Source organism: Pelophylax lessonae, assembly GCF_965119305.1.
Source record: "Pelophylax lessonae genome assembly, chromosome: 7".
NCBI classification, from domain to species: Eukaryota; Metazoa; Chordata; class Amphibia; order Anura; family Ranidae; genus Pelophylax; species Pelophylax lessonae.
The window spans coordinates 44,010,301-44,029,347 of NC_138774.1; the positions used below are offsets into that span (position 1 = coordinate 44,010,301).

The following is a 19,047-nucleotide window of genomic DNA, read 5'->3' on the forward strand; positions in this document are numbered from 1 at the left end:
ATTCCTCACGAACGTAAAGTCCCCAGTAAAAGGCATATCCCTCATATACAACCTTATAGGACACAAGACAGCCTTTCATAAAACGACACACATGGTTAAGTGGGAGAGTGAGCTTCAGACACCCTATTCCGATTACCAGTGGAAAACGGCGATCCACACCTCCTTCATGGCCTCCAGATGCATAAACCACTGGGAACAAATGCAAAAACTTTTGACCAGATGGTACCTCACACCTTATCGCCTGTCTAAATTTTTTAGTTCTCAGAGCCCGCTTTGCTGGCGAAACTGTGACCAAATAGGCACTATTTCTCATATTTTCTGGAAGTGCAAGAGCATAACCAGCTTTTGGAGGAGGGTGTTTGAGGTTCTTTCGACCACCACGGGCATACTCACCCAACCAACCATGGCCATGGCACTACTGAACTTAGGAATACACAACATACCCTTAAACATGAGAACGGTATGCTTCCACATCCTGGTAGCGGCCAGGACACTGATAGCCAAACACTGGAAGCAGACCATATCCCCATCTCACCTGGAAGTCATTAGAATGGTTAATCTCCAATACTCTATGGAGAAGGCTTACGCCTACTTGACTCATAATGGATCCAAATTCCACTCTACTTGGCACATTTGGACTACCAGCAAATACTTCACCCCCGTCCCTTGATGGGGGTTGGGTCACCGGTAACACAAGCACAAACACTAGTGAAATGACTGGAACAGTTATGGTTGTCAACGTTTACTTTTGAGATGTTATTCTTTCTTTATTTTTTTCTCTTTGATGATTGAGTTCTGCAATCCTACCTCTATATGTTTTGTTGGAAACATTGTATATGTGACTATGAATAATTTCACAATTTTTACTGTAATGTTTGAAAATTAATAAAAATCTATTGCAAGTAAAGAGCACCTGTGGAGAAGTCTCAAAACCGCAGTTGGGAAAAGGATCCCTTCCAATCTGAGAGACCTGGAGCAGTTTGTGAAAGAACAGTGGTCTGAAACTTCATTAGACAGGTGCAAAAAAGAAATTGATGGTTACCCGAAGTGATTGATTTCAGTTATTTTTTCCAAGGGCTGTGCTACCAAATATTAATTTGAGGATGCCAATAATTTTCTCCAGCCATTTTTTTGGGGGTTTGCATGGAATGTGTCAGAATTGGCTTTTTGTTTCTCTGCTTTTTTGTGTCATACGGATACAAACAAAAGAAATTAAGCATGAGAATGCCTAAACATTTGTAATTGTAACAATTTTCTGAGCGAAGTGGTGCATTAGCCCCCGTTCCCACTGAGGCGACCTGTGAGGCGACCTGGTCGCCTCACAGGTCGCCTCCCATAAGGAAGCTGCGGACCCGTTCTAATAGGAGCGACACAAGTCGCTCCGACTTAGAAAAAGGGTCCGGAGCTTCTTTGGGGCGACCAGGAGGCGACCGCCATAGACTTCAATGTTATGAAGTCCGTGGCGGCCCCTCCGAGGTCGCGGCGCGCTGCTCGCACCGTGACCTCGGAGGTCGCCACCCGAAGTCGGATCGCCCCTGTGTGAACGGGGACTTACTCTGACAGAAATACAGGGGTGCCAATATTTTTGGCCATGACCGTATTCATCTACAACAAGGATAAAAAAGAAAAAATATGTACAAAAGCATTATACATAACCTTCAACTCACACTGGTGGTGTTTGCCTATAAAGAAACACATAAAAGATATTGTGTACCTAATAAGTAAAAATAATTTCTGTTATGTTTCAGAACACAAATGGTTTCCCACCTGCAACATGCACGTTAAGAGAATTTATAATTACCATTTTTTGGAAAGTCATCATGTTTTTCATGATAATCCCGCAACCACTGAACACACGCTATGTCTTTATAATGGAATTGTCTTCTGACACTGTTCGGTCTACTGTTCCATTCATTGGTAAAAGCTACTGCCTCATCCACCGACGGCATAAACGTCTTCTTCTCATTGTCCAAATAGATAAAATCTTTACCATGGGCACCAAACTCTTCTTCCCCACCTGTAGAGTTATCCTCATAAATCCAGCAACCGAATTTCACTTGATAGACATATAGATCTGTATAATCTGAAGAGAAAATAATAATTTATTTAGAAGTATATGAGAAAAGAAGTAGAAGTGCATACAAGTAATATGGTATTTTTTAAAGAGCTATTAGAAGATTGTTGATAGGGGAAGGAAAGGAGGTAAATGCTGGTTTGATAGCAAGGAGACAATAGTGAGAAGGTATAATCCCTATATTATAGGGACCATAGAGTTAAGGGAGCTGACTTGATGCCATAGCCAAAACAGGAAGTGTGAAGGAATCCTAGGGTGTCACCAGGTTCACCAGAACTAGAGTCCTCATTGGAAGACATTGTGCCATCGTATCTTTTTGGGTCAATACTATTGTGCTGGTGTCAACCCAAAATTTGGGATTTTCTTTTATTTCCCTCTCGGTGGTAATGGTAAAAATGGCAAATAGAGAGGGTGAATCTCCCTAATGGGGGCAGAAGACCGCAATAAAAACCTTACAGGGGGTCTATTCCCTCTTTACTCCATCCAAATTTATTTAAAAAATTTTTTTCCCATTAGTTATACTTTAAGGAAGAATGTACATGACTTGTATTTAAATATTTGCTTTGCCCTGAAGTTCAGTTTTAAATAACATGCTTGGGGGATGTCTTAACCCAGGGGGTCATCAACCCATCGATCGTGATCTAGCAATTGATCGCAGGCAGGTGGCAGGTAGATTGCATTCCTTGGTTGCCGAACCTGGACAGGAGGGGCAGTGGAGAGGCACTTGGTGGAACCGATGCACTGTATTTTCCTCCCTGCAGCAACTGGATGCCGGAAATACCTACTTCTCCTCTTCTACCTCCCGCTGGCATTCAGCTGCTACAAGAAGGAAAATACAGCCCCTCCGGTTCCATTTAAACACCACCCCTCCTCTCCGGGTTCTTCTCCCTTCTGTTGCTCGGCCCCCGTGAGCTGACTTGGCCCCCCACAGCAATGCCAGGTTCCCCTCCTCACCTCTCCCATCAGCTGCTGCAGGGGATGTTTCAGGATGGAGAGCAGGGAAGGGGCCGCAAAACAGGTCATTTACAGTCCCCTTCCTTTTCTGAATGAACACCGTTAATGATCAGTACTGATCACTGACTGTGTTCATTCACAGCTGAAGCATGGTAAACTGTGGGGTTAATTTACTAAAACTGCAGAGTGCAAAATCTAGTGCTGCTCTGCACAGAAACCAATCCATTTTTTTTGTCAAAACTTAATTGAGCAAGTTGAAGTTAGAAGCTGATTGGCTACCATGCACAGCTGCACCAGATTTTGAAGTAAATCACCCCTCTGTTTACTATGCTTCAGCTTGTGAATGACCAGGAAGCCTCAGAGCGCTTCCCATTTATTCATTGTCTAGTGCAGCTGAGGCTGCAGAGAAAGGGACTAGGGAATATTTCCTCTCTCTGTCTCAAAAGTGAGACATCAGGGGTCTATTTAGACCCCTGATATTTCATCAAAGCCCCCCCCCCCCAATGGATGACAAACTCACCGGCTGTTGTTGCCTTCCATTCTCATGGTCGGCACACTCGCTTGTTTGTTAAACAGTTCCAAGACATATATCAGAGCACTTGCTCTCCAAAATGTGATGGATCAATTATCATGTGAAAACAAAAAAAGAAAACTTCCAATGGCATAGTAACCAATCAATCTCAACTTTATTAAAAAAAAGTTATAAAAGAGCTGCTTACATTGATTAAAAGAAAAGTAGACGTTACACAGTATGGCTTATATGTTATTGTTGAAACCGAATCCTTATCTCACCACCGTTTGATGACAGCTGCACATACTGATGTCTGGGTTGCCGTGTAACCACACCTCAATGCGTGTCGTCACTAGGGATGATCGAACGGTTCGGGTCGACCATCGGTTCGGCCCGAACATTGGGTGTTCGAGGTTCGGCCGAATTTAGAACTTTTTGCCCAAAAAGTTCGCAATTCGGCAACCAGAACCGCCCAAAATGCAATGCTTCAGGAAATGGGCTTTAAAAGCCCGTGATTGGACCAGAACCATTAGCAAAAGCCAATTGAGGGGGCAGGAGAATGCTAGGAATGTGATTGGAGTGACTAGGGGGTCCCTAGACCAATCATTAGTGAATACGCCCCCCAGTATATAAGATCGCCCCCGCCATATTCCTAGCATTGTTATACTGGACATGGAAGAGAGTGGAAGCAGTGCTGTTAATTTTACTTTAAAAGTGTCATTTAGCATTTATTAGTGTGAGGAAAGGGATATCTAGTGTAGTTAGAGTGCTCCTTTACACTTAAGTTAGCTTCAAAAAGTTTCTGTAGGGAAAGTGTTAAGTGTAAAGAGACCGTAGTGTAGTGTAGGGTTAACTGGCAGTGACTGCTATGGCAGGGTGACAAAACCCTTCCATAGCAGGGTGACCGCTATAGAGAAATGATCATTTCTCTGAATAGCTTCGGCACACCCATATGGCTTCTCACCAGCCAAGCATTTTTTATGCTGCAGGGGTTGCCACTGCCAGTGCTTTTTTGAGGACATGTTTGATGTCAGACATGACATCTGAACATGTGTATAGGGGGTATATATAGACATATATGTCTGAATATATACCCCTAGACATATATAGGTTTGATAGTAGCAGAAATAAATGCTTGCGCTAATGAAATCATTTACAGTAATATATTTCTGCTACTATCACACCTATATATGTCTAGGGGTATATATTCAGACCTATATGTGTATATATACCCCCTATACACATGTTCAGATGTTTTGCCTGCCTCAAAAGAACCCAAAAAAATGCCAAAAAAAACGCTAGCGTCAAAAAAAAAAATGCCCAGGTGTGTTTTTGCTGGCATTTTTTGGAGACAGGCAAAACATCTGAACTTGTGTATAGTGGTGTATATACACACATCCATATATTTATATACACACCTAGACATATATAGGTGTGATAGTAGCAGAATTATATGCTTGCGCTAATTAAATCATTTACAGTAATATATTTCTGATACTATCACACCTATATATGTATGTGTGTATATATACCACTATACACAAGTTCAGATGTTTTGCCTGCCTCAAAAGAACCTGAAAAAATGCCAAAAAAACGCTAGCGTCAAAAAAAAAAAATGCCCAGGTGTGTTTTTGCTGGCATTTTTGGGGGGGTTTTGGAGGCAGGCAAAACATCTGAACTTGTGCACAGTACCACTATACACAAGTTCAGATGTTTTTCCTGACTGCAAAGAACCCAAAAAAATGCCTGCTTTGAAACCGGCAAGGTGTGGAGAGAAGCTAACCCCCTGAGCTGAAAGTTTTCTAATACATACAATCCTTTTTTTTTCTGGTTCTGGACATGCTACAGAGCTCAAACTTCACAGGTACACCTTTTAGACCCCCCAGACACAAAATCACACAAAAAAGTTCTTAAAAATTGTCATTTTTGATAAAAAAAAGCCAATTATTGAAAAAATTAAAAAAAAATAGATTTTTTGATTTTTACTTTGGATTTCAGATCTGGGGGGTCTAAAAGGTGTACATGTGAAGTTTCAGCTCTGTAGCATGTCCAGAACCATAAAAAAAAGATCGTTTGTATTAGAAAACTTTCAGATAGGGGGTTGGCTTCGCTGCTGTAACACCTTGCCGGTTTAATAGAAGGCATTTTTTGGGTTCTTTGCAGTCAGGAAAAACATCTGAACTTGTGTATAGTGGTACTGTGCACAATTTCTGATGTTTTGCCTGCCTCCAAAACCCCCCAAAAAATGCCAGCAAAAACACACCTGGGCATTTTTTTTGCCATTTTTTGGGGTTCTTTTGAGGCAGGCAAAACATCTGAACTTGTGTATAGTGGTATATATACACACATACATATATATATATATACACACCTAGACATATATAGGTGTGATATTAGCAGAAATATATTACTGTAAATGATTTCATTAGCGCAAGCATATATTTCTGCTACTATCACACCTATATATGTCTAGGTGTGTATATACACCACTATACACAAGTTCAGATGTTTTGCCTGCCTCAAAAGAACCCCAAAAAATGCCAAAAAAAACGCTAGCGTCAAAAAAAAATGCCCAGGTGTGTTTTTGCTGGCATTTTTTGGGGGGTTTTGGAGGCAGGCAAAACATCAGAACTTGTGCACAGTACCACTATACACAAGTTCAGATGTTTTTCCTGACTGCAAAGAACCCAAAAAATGCCTTCTATTAAACCGGCAAGGTGTTACAGCAGCGGAGCCAACCTCCTGTGCTGAAAGTTTTCTAATACAAACAATCTTTTTTTTTCATGGTTCTGGACATGCTACAGAGCTGAAACTTCACATGCACACCTTTTAGACCCCCCAGATACGAAATCCAAAGTAAAAATCAAAAAATCTTTTTTTTTTTTTTTTTTTTTTAAATTTTTCAATAATTGGCTTTTTTATCAAAAATGACAATTTTTAAGAACTTTTTTTGTGTGGTTTTGTGTCTGGGGGATCTAAAAGGTGTACCTGTGAAGTTTCAGCTCTGTAGCATGTCCAGAACCAGAAAAAAAGATCATATAGGTGTTAAAGTTAAAGGAGAGTCCCGACCCACATCCCTGTTCTACTGAAAAAATATCTTTTTTTTTTTCATGGGTCTGGACATGCTACAGAGCTGAAACTTCACATGCACACCTTTTAGACCCCCCAGATACTAAATCCAAAGTAAAAATCAAAAAATCTCTTTTTTTTTTTTTTTTTCAATAATTGGCTTTTTTATCAAAAATGACAATTTTTAAGAACTTTTTTTTGTGATTAACAGTTGATGGGGCATGATCCAGAACCCTAGGCACTTTTTAGGGGCATTTATTGGGTTTTAGGGCTTAAAAATTGTGTTTTTTGATTACCGAAGTTCGGGTCCCATTGATTCAATGGGGTTCTGAAATCCGAACCAAACTTTTGGAAAATTCGGGTGTTCTGGTCGAACCGAACTTTTCAAAAGTTCGATCATCCCTAGTCGTCACTTCTGCCTTTGTCATAGGGGGTGGTTACACGGCGCGGTGACTCTATTTAAATGTCCTCCTTCTACTGCACATGTGCACCCGTCTACGTGGTTTTGCTGCACCTCTCAGGCATTGTAAATTGGTCTTAGCCTACAACCATCCCAATATCGACGGATCAAATCAACTGCCCGTTGTCTGTCAGTTCAGTTAACCCCTCAGTAGCCAGATTAAATCTCCCGTTACTGGACTGCCTACAGAGCATTTAAAGGGTTTTATTTTATATTGCAAATCTTATCCCCTACTTTCAATAATCAACGAGGGAGGATATTTAAAATCTGATATATCCTAATATACAATACAAAAATGATAAAAATAACAACCCATAAAAACATCTAAAAATGCCATTTTACTGATTCAATTCAATTAAAATGGAAGGTAATACCTGCACATTAATTCAGTATAGACGCAAAACTTCAAACTTTAAAGTAAAAATTTAATTAAAATAAAAATAGAAAATAAATATAAAATGAAAATAAAGTTAAAAAATGGAAAAAAAAATAGAAAAACTCTCAAAGTACCAGTTACTAGTATGTGGGCGTAAAAAATAATTCTAATAATCACTAATGAAACAATTAATATCCAGTTCCACATTCATACCCCTTGGTTTTAAAGTGCGTAAGATTTGTATCCACGTAGTTTCTCTTTTAGAGATCTCCCTCACCATGTAGGGTATACCCGATCTATCTATTTATTGCACTTGTCTTGTTATCTAGCGCTGCTATTTTACTTTTTTTTGGTGAAGTTGATTATATGCAGCTTATTTTAGAGTAGCTGCAGATTAATAATTAACAGTTTAATATTATTTACTGGATTTTCTTTGGCACATTGTTAGGATTGTTGTTATATGATCACATAGATCACAGATCCTGGGATTCGTAGGATCAATGTACTGCTGTTTCTCCTCCCCCAGCTCTCTAAGCTCCTTATGCAGCTGAGAACAGAGGACATGTGATCACTTATAAAAAAAGGGAGAAAAAGGTATTTATAATGTTTTTTCTATCCATACACAAATGTTTTGTTTTTCACTTCTATTTTAATCTGAATGGCTTGTTTTACAAGGTAAGAGTTAACATATACTTAAGCAGAATTCCATTACTGGTAACCCTATTTGTCAGCTACAGACGTTGGGGTCGTTCCCTAAAATCAACTATAAATTCTGGTCAAAGCTGGCCAATGCTTTAGTGTGATTATAGCTCAGAAAAATAAAGGAGCAACGTAGGTGACTTTTACTTACTTTGCGATGGCATCAGACGCTGTATTGTATGGTGATGTCGACGTTCATAGTGCCTTGCAATTTGCTCCAGATTTTCCCAGTGTCTAGGATCAATTTTCTCCTGCCAGCCAGCAAGACGTTTCAGTTTTCGGTCACTGGTGATGTATTTTAAAATCGGTACATCATTCAGAGAGGCAATTATTTGGGTGTTTGGTGGAGTTGATCCTTTTGGGGACCAGATCGTTGTAAAGCAGTAGTTTAGTCTATGACTGTCTGTGGAGGGAAAATCAAGAGAATAAAATTGAAAATGAAGTACAGAAAGCACGGTACTAGGAGGTCATCAGCATAAGTCAGGGCCTGACAAATTTTCTTAAAATCCAGGAGCCAGCTAAAAAAGTTAGGAGCCAGTTTTTTTTTCGCGCATGCTGAATGGCCGGCTTCTGTTGGACCGGCTGCCATAAACACGGGCTCAATGGTGGCCAGTTTTTAATGAAGCAGCTGATGTTGCCCGGCATTTGATCTGTGTGTACATTGTTTACTTCTGAGAGATATTAAAGGAACACTCCAACCACCATGACCACTTCAGTGATTTCAAGTGGTCATGGTGGCAGGAGTCAAACACTGCACATGCTGGCATATTTACAATTATGTGCTGGGGGATAGTTGCACCCCTAGCACATGTGACTTACTGCTGGCTGGTACTGCTGGTGGTTATTGCTGGCGGTTACTGCTGATGGGTACTACTGGCTGGTACTGCTGGTGGGTCCTGCTGGCTTGTACTGCTGGTGGGTACTACTGGCTGGTACTGCTGGTGGGTACTAATTGCTGGTACTGCTGTGCGTTCTGCTGGTGGGTACTGCTGGCTGATACTGCTGGCGGGTACTGCTGTGGGGTACTGCTGTGGGTACTATTGGCTGGTACTGCTGGCGGGTACTACTGGTGGGTACTGCTGGCTGGTACTGCTGAGGACTCGGAGTACTGCTGGTGAGTACTATTTTGGGCACTGCTGGCTGGTACTGATAGCTCCTGAGACACATGACAGACAATGGAGAGTGTGAGGAGCAGCGCAGTAGGAAGCATGCAGAATTGATGCTTCCTGTATCCCTCCTCTCACAGGCGGAGTGCATTTGATATCACTTAACCTCTGACAGGACGGAGCCGGAACTATACAGGAACGGCTCCGTTCTGCCACAGTTCTGTCTTCAGACATCCCTGGTCTCCTGCAAGGTGCGGGATTCTCCTGCATGGGGTCGTGTGGCACTTGCAGGTGTCGGGGAACCACAGCCCGCATGTGGGAGACTCCCACACATCGCAGGAGACTTGGGATGTCTGGCAACAAGACGCTTTCCGCAGGGTAACCCAGGTGGCAGGCCGCTAATTCCAGTCGCCAATGGGACCTGGCATAAGGTATCATAGAGGCCAGGAAATGCAGAAAACAAAAACATCTCAAAATTTACCATAATTGTACCTCTAACGGGGTCAAATTAGGAAAAATGGGGCTTCACAACTTTCCTCAGGAAATCTTATTGTGAAAAAGTTAAAGGCATTTAAAGTATCCAGCCTACCTGAATGTGAGGAGAAAAGCCTGTCCCTCGGGACCTCCAGAGATCCAACATGACATTTGCTGAGTCAGAGCTAGAGTTCTCTATTAGCCAGAAGTGTGAGCATTTCTGATTGGACTCAATCACTAGACAGCTGGAAATCTGTCCCCCAACTTCCTCCTGGTACTCTCCAGTCCCAAATGATCTCCAGGACTATGCTTTGTGAATAGCCCCTTACCCCCCCCCCCCCCCAGCTGAAGCTTTAGCTGGGACCTTGACGTCTTCTAGACAGCACCTCAAGAATTGCTGCCCCTGCACAAGGGGTCTCCTCCCGCAGGACTGGACCAGAAACTCAGCTGCTCTTGTCTCAGGCCCCAGATTACTTATGGGCTCTCCCACAACCTACTGGAACCCCTCCCCAGGGATTGGCTGGAGTCCCATAAATATTCAGGCTGCTTACTCTGTTCTTCCTCCTGCTGTAATTCTATAATTCTCTAAAATACAAGGGGAAGCAATCAAAGCAGCAGGCCTGAATAATCAACCCCTGCTCCACTGATTACAGAGGAGCTAACTAAATTTACCTAACAATCCACACTATTTTAGGAGGGTGCTACAACAGCTTTTGTTTTAATGAACCTAGAATGTATTTAGCTAATTTAAGCTTAAAATGTAGTTGAACTAACCATAACTCAAACCTCAGTAACTCTATGGGCTGGGTTACTTGTGAAAGCACATCCAACCTATTTCCTGAAAGCAAAACTCATGCTTTTGGGAAATACTTAGACACAAAGCCAGTAAAACCAGGGGCAGTAAACACCAATGCAAAGAAGTATCAGCATTTACAAGAGCACAGTATAACCACGTCCAGCCATTCACTTGAATGGCAGGCTATACACTTTGTGACATCTAAAAGGGTCACTTGGTGCTGGAAAGCACCCGGAAATATATGCTAGGGATATAAAATGCATGTAAATCTCTGTGTGCATGAACCCCAATACTAACCTTCCCTATACCACTAACCATCACAATAATCCCACTGTAATCCTAACATTATTTATCTCACTAATGCCTCGTACACATGATAAGATAATCGTACGAAAAAAATCGCTTTCAAATTGATCGCACGATAATCTGATCGTTAGTACACAGCATTCAACAGCCGATCACGACATTTCGTCCAACAAAATCTGAAGGGACAAAGACAAATTTTTTTTTCATACGATAGCCTAGCGAACAATAATTGTTTAATCAGTACAGTATGCATCCACTAAAAATCGATAGACAAAGACTGCGCATGATCAGAAACACAAAAATAACCTGGAAAAAGCCTGGCTGCCATTGTTTGTTTTTGTTTTGCCCTGATATGTAGCTACGCAACCAGGAAGCCTTTTCAGAATCGTACGAAAAAAATTATACGTTTAGTACGCATTGTTGAATTCGATACTAGTATCATGCAACAAAATGCGAACGATAAGTCGTCCGATTATCTGATCGTGTGTACGAGGCATTACCCTTCCAAGTGGAATCTGAAATCCTTGTCTGTATACTTCATTGCCAGGATACCCTGCCCCAAAAACCATTGATCCATACATCAGACATATGGACATATGCTTACTGAGTATTATAGCAATTATTACAGCAAATCTTATTTTGCTATTTTTGGCTGGAGTCTTGCTTTAACTTTAGAGGAAAAATTCCATTCTGCACGTGCTTTCATAACCGGACATGCAAAGATAACAGATTTGTTTCTTTTATGTCAAACATGTCTGTATGTTTTATTATTTGTGCTGTTTCTTAATGAAATTTCCCAGTTTCTTCTTGCTTAACCAGTTCAGTTCTCACACTTCGGACCAGAGCAGTATTTACATTTCCACTATGGTTCTGTTTATTTAGTAATAGGTTTGTCTTTTAAACTGGTTGTACAGGTTTTTTTTATCTTAATGTATTCTATGCATTAAGGTAAAAAAATCTTCTGTATGCAGCTGCCCCCCCCCCCCCCAATTATTTACCAATTTTGTCAAGTCCGGCGCTGCGGCGGGTGTCATGACTGACTATGGATTTACACCGGGGGATATTTTTAAAAATGTTTAATAAAGGAATTGTCAAAAACGTATGTAGTGTCTTTAGTTACTTTTTACACTTTCTTGATGTACCCCATACTCATCCACGTGGGAAGGGGGGGGGCTAGGATCTGGGAGCCCCCTTGTTAAAGGGGACTTCCAGATAAGCCCCCCCGCCCGCAGATCCCCACAACCACAGCCCAGGGTTGTGGGGAAGAGGCTCTTGTCCTCATCAACAGGGGGACAAGGTGCTTTGGGGGGGAGGTGGCAGGAGTCAAACACTGTAATTTTTGGTGAAGAATCAACAAGTGGGACACAATCATGAAGTGGAACGAAATTTATTGGATATTTCAAACTTGTTAACAAATAAAAAACTGAAAAATTGGGTGTGCAAAATTATTCAGCCCCTTTACTTTCAGTGCAGCAAACTCTCTCCAGAAGTTCAGTGAGGATCTCTTAATGATCCAATGTTGACCTAAATGACTAATGATGATAAATAAAATCCACCTGTGTGTAATCAAGTCCCCGTATAAATGCACCTGCACTGTGATAGTCTCAGAGGTCCGTTTAAAGCGCAGAGAGCATCATGAAGAACAAGGAACACACCAGCCAGGTCCGAGATTCTGTTGTGGAGAAGTTTAAAGCCGGATTTGGATACAAATAGATTTCCCAAGCTTTAAACATCCCAAGGAGCACTGTGCAAGCGATAATATTGAAATGGAAGGAGTATCAGACCACTGCAAATCCTACGAAGACCTGGCCGTCCCTCTAAACTTTCAGCTCATACAAGGAGAAGACTGATCAGAGATGCAGCCAAGAGGCCCATGATCACTCTGGATGAACTGCAGAGATCTACAGCTGAGGTGGGAGACTCTGTCCATAGGACAACAATCAGTCGTATACTGCACAAATCTGGCCTTTATGGAAGAGTGGCAAGAAGAAAGACATTTCTTAAAGATATCCATAAAAAGTGTAGTTTAAAGTTTGCCACAAGCCACCTGGGAGACACACCAAACATGTGGAAGAAGGTGCTCTGGTCAGATGAAACCAAAATCAAACTTTTTGGCAACAATGCAAAACGTTATATTTGGCGTAAAAGCAACACAGCTCATCACCCTGAACACACCATTCCCACTGTCAAACATGGTGGTGACAGCATCATGGTTTGGGCCTGCTTTTCTTCAGCAGGGACAGAGAAGATGGTTAAAATTGATGGGAAGATGGATGGAGTCAAATAAAGGACCATTCTGGAAGAAAACCTGATGGAGTCGGCAAAAGACCTGAGACTGGGACGGAGATTTGTCTTCCAACAAGACAATGATCCAAAACATAAAGCAAAATCTACAATGGAATGGTTCACAAATAAACATATCCAGGTGTTAGAATGGCCAAGTCAAAGTCTAGACCTAAATCCAATCGAGAATCTGTGGAAAGAACTTAAAACTGCTGTTCACAAACGCTCTCCATCCAACCTCACTGAGCTTGAGCTGTTTTGCAAGGAGGAATGGGCAAAAATGTCAGTCTCTCGATGTACAAAACTGATAGAGACATACCCCAAGCGACTTACAGCTGTAATCGCAGCAAAAGGTGGCGCTACAAAGTATTAACTTAAGGGGGCTGAATAATTTTGCACGCCCAATTTTTCAGTTTTTTATTTGTTAAAAAAGTTTGAAATAAATTTTGTTCCACTTCATGATTATGTCCCACTTGTTCTTGATTCTTCACAAAAAATTACAGTTTTATATCTTTATGTTTGAAACCTGAAATGTGGCAAAAGGTCGCAAAGTTCAAGGGGGCCGAATACTTTTGCAAGGCACTGTAGCCCCTGTCATCCTTCTATATAGGATCACAGGTCTCTGTGGTCATTTCACAAGCCCACCCCCACCCCTGCAGTTAGAAAACACCCCCTAAACTCACACTTAACCCTTTGATCACCCCTAGGTTAACGCAGATCGCCACCATTACTAGTAAAAAAAAAATATATAAAAATTGCATAAATCTTTCCCCTAGTTTGTAGATGCGAAAACTTTTGTGCAAACCAATCAATATGCTCTTATTGCGATTTTTTTTTTTTTTTTTTTACCAAAAATATGTAGCAGAATACAAATTGGCCTAAAAGGATGAAAAATTTAGATTTTTAAATGTTTTATTTGGGAATGTTATATAGCAGAATGTGAAAAATATTGTTTTTTTTTTTGTTTTGTTTTTTCAGAAATGTCACATTTTTTTGTTTATAGTGCAAAAAATTAAAATAGCAAAGGTGATCAAATACCACCAAAAGAAAGCTCTATTTGTGGGGAAAAAAATACATCAGTTTTATTTTAGTACAGCGTTGCACGACCGCGCAATATTTTGTAAAGTAAGTGCCGAATCGCAAAAAATGGCCTGGTCATTAAGGGGGCAAATCCTTCCGGTCCAGAACAGATTAAACATGTTTACAAGTAGGGAGTACGAGTACGAGTACTCACCAATACCAATTGCCAAGGACAAGTCTAAAAAATAATGGGCTGCCTTGCAGCAGAGATCACAAGGTTTCTTCCTACACTTGTGTGATAAAGTAAATACACCTTTGACTTTTTCAACATATTTGAACAAACGCTAACCCCAGCAGGGACCAAGCATGTGGGGAGGGCGTCCGATGTTAGTTCACCTTTACTTTTTTAAACCTCATGCACACTGCAGCTCATAAACACCTGTTTTACATTTTTCTCTGCCTCTAAACGCCCCTCCATGTTAACCTACACCATGTTAACCAAAGTATTGGGACACCTGCCTTTACACACACATGACCTTTAATGGCATCCCAGTCAATATTGAGTTGGCCCACCCTTCGCAGCTATAACAGCTTCAACTCTTTTGGGAAGGCTGTCCACAAGGTTTAGGAGTGTCTATGGGAATGTTTGACCATTCTTCCAGAAGCTCATTTGTGAGATCAGGCACTGATGTTGGATGAGAGGGCCTGGGCCTGCAGTCTCCACTCTAATTCATTCCAAAGGTGTTCTATCGGGTTGAGGTCAGGACTCTGTGCAGGCCAGTCAATTTCCTCCACCGCAAACTCACTCATCCACATCTTTATAAACCTTGCTTTGTGCACTGGTGCACAGTCATGTTAGAACAGGAAGGGGCCATCCCCAAACTGTTCCCACAAAGTTGGGAGCATGAAATTGTCCAAAATGTCTTGGTATGCTGACGCCTTAAGATTTCCCTTCACTGGAAATAAAGGGCCAAACCCAACCCCTGAAAAACAACCCCGCACCATAATCCCCCATCCACCAAATGATTTGGACCAGTGCACAAAGCAAGGTCCATAAAGACATGGATGAGAAAGTTGGGGTGGAGGAACTTGACTGGCCTTAACCTGATAAAACACCTTTGGGGTGAATTAGCGTGGAGACTGCGAGACAAGCCTTCTTGTCCAACATCAGTGCCTGACCTCAAAAATGCTCTTCTGGAAGAATGGTAAAAAATTCCCATAGACACACTCCTAAACCGTGTGGACAGCCTTCCCAGAAGAGTTGAAGCTGTTATAGCTGCAAAGGGTGGGCCAACTCAATATTGAACCCTATGGACTAAGACTGGGATACCATTAAAGATCATGTGTGTGTAAAGGCAGGCGTCCCAATACTTTTGGCGATATAGTTTATGTGTCAATGCACATGTTTACAGGCATTTAGAAACAGGAGCATTCAGAGGCAGAAAAAAAAACACTTGAGTGTCCTGAAGAGGAGCGTTTGAGCTGTAAAAACCGTGCACGCTCACATAAACGTGCATAAGCTTGTGCGCTTATGCACGTTCACACATTAATACATTCCAATGTCCAAAATAAGTTAATATTTAATATTTTACTTGTAATTATTTATTATTATTTATTTATTTTTAAATTGTAAAAGAATCAGGGGAGGACTTGACCCGGGGCAGGGGGGCAATAGCTCCCCGGGCCGCTCTGATGCCCTGCAAAAAGGCTGCACCTCTTCTGCCAAAGACATGCCTAAAGGGTTCTTTAACCACTTCCTACCCGCCATATAGCAAAATGATGGCCGGGAAGTGGTTGCACTATCCTGACTGAGCGTCATATGACATCCAGCAGGATCGACCGGTCTGCGTTCCCCGCGCAGAGCGGCGATCGGTGGTGCGGTGTGTCACTCTGACTCACCGCATCTCTGATCCCAGTAAAGAGCCAATGGCGTAGGCTCTTTAACATGTAACCAGCTGTGTCCAATCACAGCTGGTCACATAGTAAATAGGAAGTGCCGTTGATCGGCTTTCCTCAGTTCGTGCCTGACAGGCACGTGTAAAGGAGAGCCGATCGGCGGCTCTCCTGACAGGGGAGGGTCTGTGCTGGTAATCAGAGCATTGATTACCAGTGCAGACCCTTGGGGGGGCCACTAGAGCCACCAGGAATTGCCCACCCATGACCACCAGGGATGCTCACCCATGGCCACCAGGGATGGCAATCAGGGCACCAGAGTGCCCTCCTCATCAGAGCTGCCCATGATTGCCATCTATCAGTGCTGCCCACTAGTGCCCATCATTGTAATCTATCAGTGCCGCCCACCAGCGCCCATTATTGCCCATCAGTGCTGCCTATCAGTACCCACCAATGCTGCATATCAGTGCTACATATCAGTGCTGCATATTAGTGCCACCCCATTAGTGCCTCCTCATCAGTGCCTGTCAGTGCAGGAAAAAACATATCTATTTACTAAATTTTATAACTTTTTTTTTTTTCAAACTTCTCGGTCTTTTTTTACTTGTGTAGCAAAAAAGAAAAAACCTTGCGGTGATCAAATACCACCAAAAGCTCTATTTGTGGGAAAAAATTACATAAATTTAGTTTAGATAGTGTTGCATGACCGCGCAATTGTCATTCAAAATGCAACAGCACAAAAATCTGAAAATTGGCCTTGGCAGGAAGGGGGTAAGAGTGCCCTGTATTGAAGTAGTTAAATAATAGTAGAATGCATTAATGCCAAACATGCCAACATGCATAAACATTCGCAAACAACCATGCAAAAAGTCAGCTTTTAGAGCTTTTTCCAGCTTTTTTGTCTCCTAGGGGTCCTTTGGAGTACAGTGTGCATGGAGCCTATAGGCAAGTTAACCCTTTAAGGCAAGCAACTCAGTCTCGTTTCAACTTTCAGCTTGCTTATGTTATTTTTCCTCCTTCCTTTTTCAAAATGTCTCATTCTGAAAAAGCTGTTTCAGATTTACAGTCAGGATGTGGCTGACGTTTGAAAAACTTTCAGATAAGACGACATGCTGCGGATAAGACTTACCTGCACAGACCACAGAAAAGAACAGAAGACCCTCCAGAAGCATTAATAAGCCAAGCATGGAACCCATTTCAGTGTGAACGGTAGATTCTGATTTCTGTGTGTTCCGCATGCAGGAAGCACTGCAAATATAGAATACCTTTCCTGGGCGGAGAACATTTAGTGGCACCACCAACATCTGATCACTCATAGCTCACCTCTTTTACGACTTAATTACGTCTATTTACAGAATCCTAAGAATATGTCCCACAACAATGTTTGTAGCTAGGTTTATAGTCCTGCATCTCGGAGGTTTAAACAAGGTTTTATTCAGCTAAAGTAACTTTTATAAAAAAAAGTGAGGATAAACTGTACAATAAAAAACAGCATAGTAACAGAATAAAACAATACAATGACATAAAATCCTACACTGAGCATTGTTTTCTATAAGACACTGCACACTGTTTATAAGTCACTGGCCTCGTTTGGGCCATAAAACTTTTCATATACTTAAATTAAATGTAAATCTCACTCACTGTAATCTTTTAACTATTGATAACATCAATAAAATAACGTTTGGTTAAAAAAAAAAAAAACTGTCCAATTGGCATTCTGCATACAGTTAAAGTGATATAAAGTACAGATAAAAAAATGAAAAACCACACTCAAACAAGTGGCACACAACATAGGATATAATAATTATAGTTCAAAATCAACAATGTGTATAAATAAATCCAAAATCTAATTAGACCAGTGATTTATGACAATTAAACATAAATATTGTGAGTCTTTCTACTGTGACAAAAAGGAAGTCCCAATTTCTAAGTGACAAAGGAAATCCTTTAAGCAAGGGAACCCCGTAATCATGCAGGTAAGTAAAGCTTCCACCAGATGAAATCCACCAAAGTTTCCACCAGATGAACTCCACCAAGGCTTCCACCATATGAAATCCACCAAAGCTTCCACCAGATGAACTCCACCAAGGCTTCCACCAGATGAACTCCACCAAGGCTTCCACCAGATGAAATCCACCAAAGCTTCCACCAGATGAACTCCACCAAGGCTTCCACCAGATGAACTCCACCAAGGCTTCCACCAGATGAACTCCACCAAGGCTTCCACCAGATGAAATCCACCAAAGCTTTCACCAGATGAACTAAACCAAGGCTTCCACCAGATGAACTCCACCAAGGCTTCCACCAGATGAACTCAACCAAGGCTACCACCAGACGAACTCCACCAAGGCTTCCACCAGACGAACTCCACCAAGGCTTCCACCAGACGAACTCCACCAAGGCTTCCACCAGATGGACTCCACCAAGGCTTCCACCAGATGGACTCCACCAAGGCTTCCACCAGATGGACTCCACCAAGGCTTCCACCAGATGGACTCCACCAAGGCTTCCACCAGATGGACTCTACCAAGGCTTCCACCAGATGAACTCCACCAAGGCTAAGTGCACACACAATTTGCTTACCGGAATGATTTGACCCCCATTACAGGCAGTCAAACCAGGCAATAGCAGCAAATAAACGATCCTCCTCAGATCCAATCAATAATGTATGTGGAAAGCAATCAGAAATGTAAGACAGGCATCAATGGGGTAAAGAGAGACAGTGGAGAAACTCTCATAGTGTAGTAGGTAATTATTCCATTTATTGAAAATAAGTAATACACTCACATAAAATCGTCCACAATAGTCCGGTAAATAAATGCTGGAAACCGCTATGATTTTAAGCAGGGGACGCCGCTTCCGCGTTCCACCTGCGTTCCAGGAAACCGGAAGTGGCGTGTTGCGAAGTGATATTAAACCCAAAGTTTTTTATTTAAAAAAAATGTTAATTGAAAAAATGTAACTGTTAGTTTAAGAAGTACAGAGAGATACCAAGAAGAAGGTATTAAAACTGGAGCAGATGTACC

The 19,047-nt window shown here is 41.7% G+C and overlaps 1 protein-coding gene across 1 annotated transcript; it reads right to left on the bottom strand.

Moving 5' to 3' along the window:
* Positions 1-445: 445 nt before the first annotated feature.
* Positions 446-17,233, bottom strand: LOC309560447 (major histocompatibility complex class I-related gene protein-like; the record flags this gene model as incomplete). The annotated part of the gene is made up of 4 exons (XM_082264080.1): positions 17,151-17,233; positions 8,295-8,546; positions 1,802-2,083; positions 446-717 (listed from the first exon to the last, which is right to left on the bottom strand). Exons 1-4 carry the CDS (start codon positions 17,215-17,217, stop codon positions 446-448), a joined length of 873 nt encoding a protein of 290 aa, XP_082120206.1. The 5' UTR covers positions 17,218-17,233.
* Between the last annotated feature and the right edge of the window lie 1,814 nt (positions 17,234-19,047).